Here is a 1,830-nt window from a genome sequence, read left to right on the forward strand (position 1 = left end):
CAAAACCACGGTGACATGCCATCCTCTGTGTTGTTTGTAGCTCATTGAGTAGGTGAGAGAAAACAAAGAATTGATGAGTTAATGACAGAGAGAAGAAACTTGACCTTGAGGACCTTTCTTTTTTCCCTCCTTACTGAAACCTCTCCCACTACAAGGGTCTTTCTGAGGCTGGGAGAACCCCCTTCCAATATTCTAGACCTGACCCAAGGTCAGCCATGAGAAATCAGAGAGTCAAGGGGAGGAGAGAATCTGCAGAGATGGAGTCGGGGGACTCGGGGAGAATTAGGCTTTTGCTTGTACCTATGGCATACTGGCTGAGAAAGAAATTTTTTCTGGGATTCTCTTTGCAAACCAGGTAGACTCCACCCCAGAGCTTGGTGTCGATGCTGCCGGGATCCACTTACCAGAGACTGTGATCGTCTTGACTGTGGTCCTGTTGAGGCCTGTGGCAGAGTTATGGGCAAGGCAGGTATAGGATCCACTATCATTCACAGTGATGTTGGGGATAATGAGCTCTTGTGTGGATTGCTGGGGTCTCCCATTGATAAGCCACGAATACTGTGCGGGTGGGTTAGAGGCTGCGTAGCAGAAGAGGCCGAGGTTTGCTCCTGGACGGTAAGATGAGTCTGGGGGGGAAATGGTAGGGGTGTCTGGGCCATCTGGAGCAAAGAGAATAAAGCCACACATGATGTCATCTGGGGGAAGGGGACACTCCTGGTCTGTAGAAGGGCCACAGTATTCCTCTGAGCCATGTGAAACTTGTTTTAAAAAGTTCCAACCATGGGGGCTGGCCCGTGGCTCACTCGGGAGAGTGCGGTGCTGATAACACCAAGGCCGCGGGTTCGGATCCGATATAGGGATGGCCGGTTGGCTCACTGGCTGAACCTGGTGCTGACATCACCAAGTCAAGGGTTAAGATCCCCTTACCGGTCATCTTTTTAAAAAAAAAAAAAAAAAAAAAAAAGTTCCAACCATGGGCTTCTGGTCAAGATGGTGGAATAGACAGTCCCCGACATCACTCTCTCCCACAGATCAACCAATTTACAACTATAAAGAAACAACAACAGCCAAGCTGGGGCTTCTAGAGCTCAGGGGAAGAGGAGGAGAGATCTATGCAGTGCATGAAAGCAGGAGAAGTCACAGTGAGAGAAAGAAAAAAGCACTCTGAGCACTTCATTCCATGGCTGCTTTAAGGTTGGAGCACATGGAGCAGGAGGCAGCAAAAGCCACAGCTGTGACTTTCAGATGCAGATGCTTGGAGGTGGCAGGGGAGAAGAGGACCTTGGTGACCCCCAGGCCAGCAAGACCACTAATAGGGTTCCCATAGACCCACAAAGGAGCAAGGAACCACAACAACTGAAAAAAAGGAGCCACTCAGAGGCCAGTGAGTCATTTCAAGGGACCGGCACATGGCCCTTCCCATGAGAAGTGTTTCGAGTATGGGTAGTGGGGGAGACAGGCTCACCAGGGAAACACTGGGGCACAGCAAGGACAGCTGACCTGCACCCCAATCAGCAAAGGACCACTCAGAGGAGACTGGTCAGGAATATAGAATTTCATGGGGTGCAGTTTGATGAAAAGATTCAGGTCCAGATCAGAGTTTTGACACAACCTAGGTGCACCAGGTCTCTGAAGAGCCAGAAGTACCTATAAAGTCAACCATTAAAACCTGAGCTGCACAAAAAGCCTTCTCAAGGGAATCAGCAGCAAAGCAGCAATTTAGCTAAACTACACAGCTCAAGTACTGGTCCCCACAGGAAGGTTCCCTGTTTTAGAAGTAAGGAAAGGACAAAAAATTAGTTCTGTCCCAGGCACACCACCAGCACCTCA

General features: G+C 49.6%; 1 protein-coding gene across 1 annotated transcript in view; it reads right to left on the minus strand.

Annotated features, from left to right (window-relative positions):
• Positions 1 to 404: 404 nt before the first annotated feature.
• The window catches only part of LOC103583817 (carcinoembryonic antigen-related cell adhesion molecule 1-like), a gene marked incomplete at its 3' end in the record, with an annotated part of 7,157 nt that continues 5,731 nt past the window's right edge, over positions 405 to 1,830 (minus strand). Inside the window, exon 2 of the mRNA XM_008565036.1 lies at positions 405 to 659. Coding sequence (XP_008563258.1) covers positions 405 to 659 — 255 coding nt within the window. The remainder of the gene's footprint in view (positions 660 to 1,830) is intronic.

The sequence above is a fragment of the Galeopterus variegatus genome, unplaced genomic scaffold (assembly GCF_000696425.1).
Source record: "Galeopterus variegatus unplaced genomic scaffold, G_variegatus-3.0.2 Scaffold28813, whole genome shotgun sequence".
NCBI classification, from domain to species: Eukaryota; Metazoa; Chordata; class Mammalia; order Dermoptera; family Cynocephalidae; genus Galeopterus; species Galeopterus variegatus.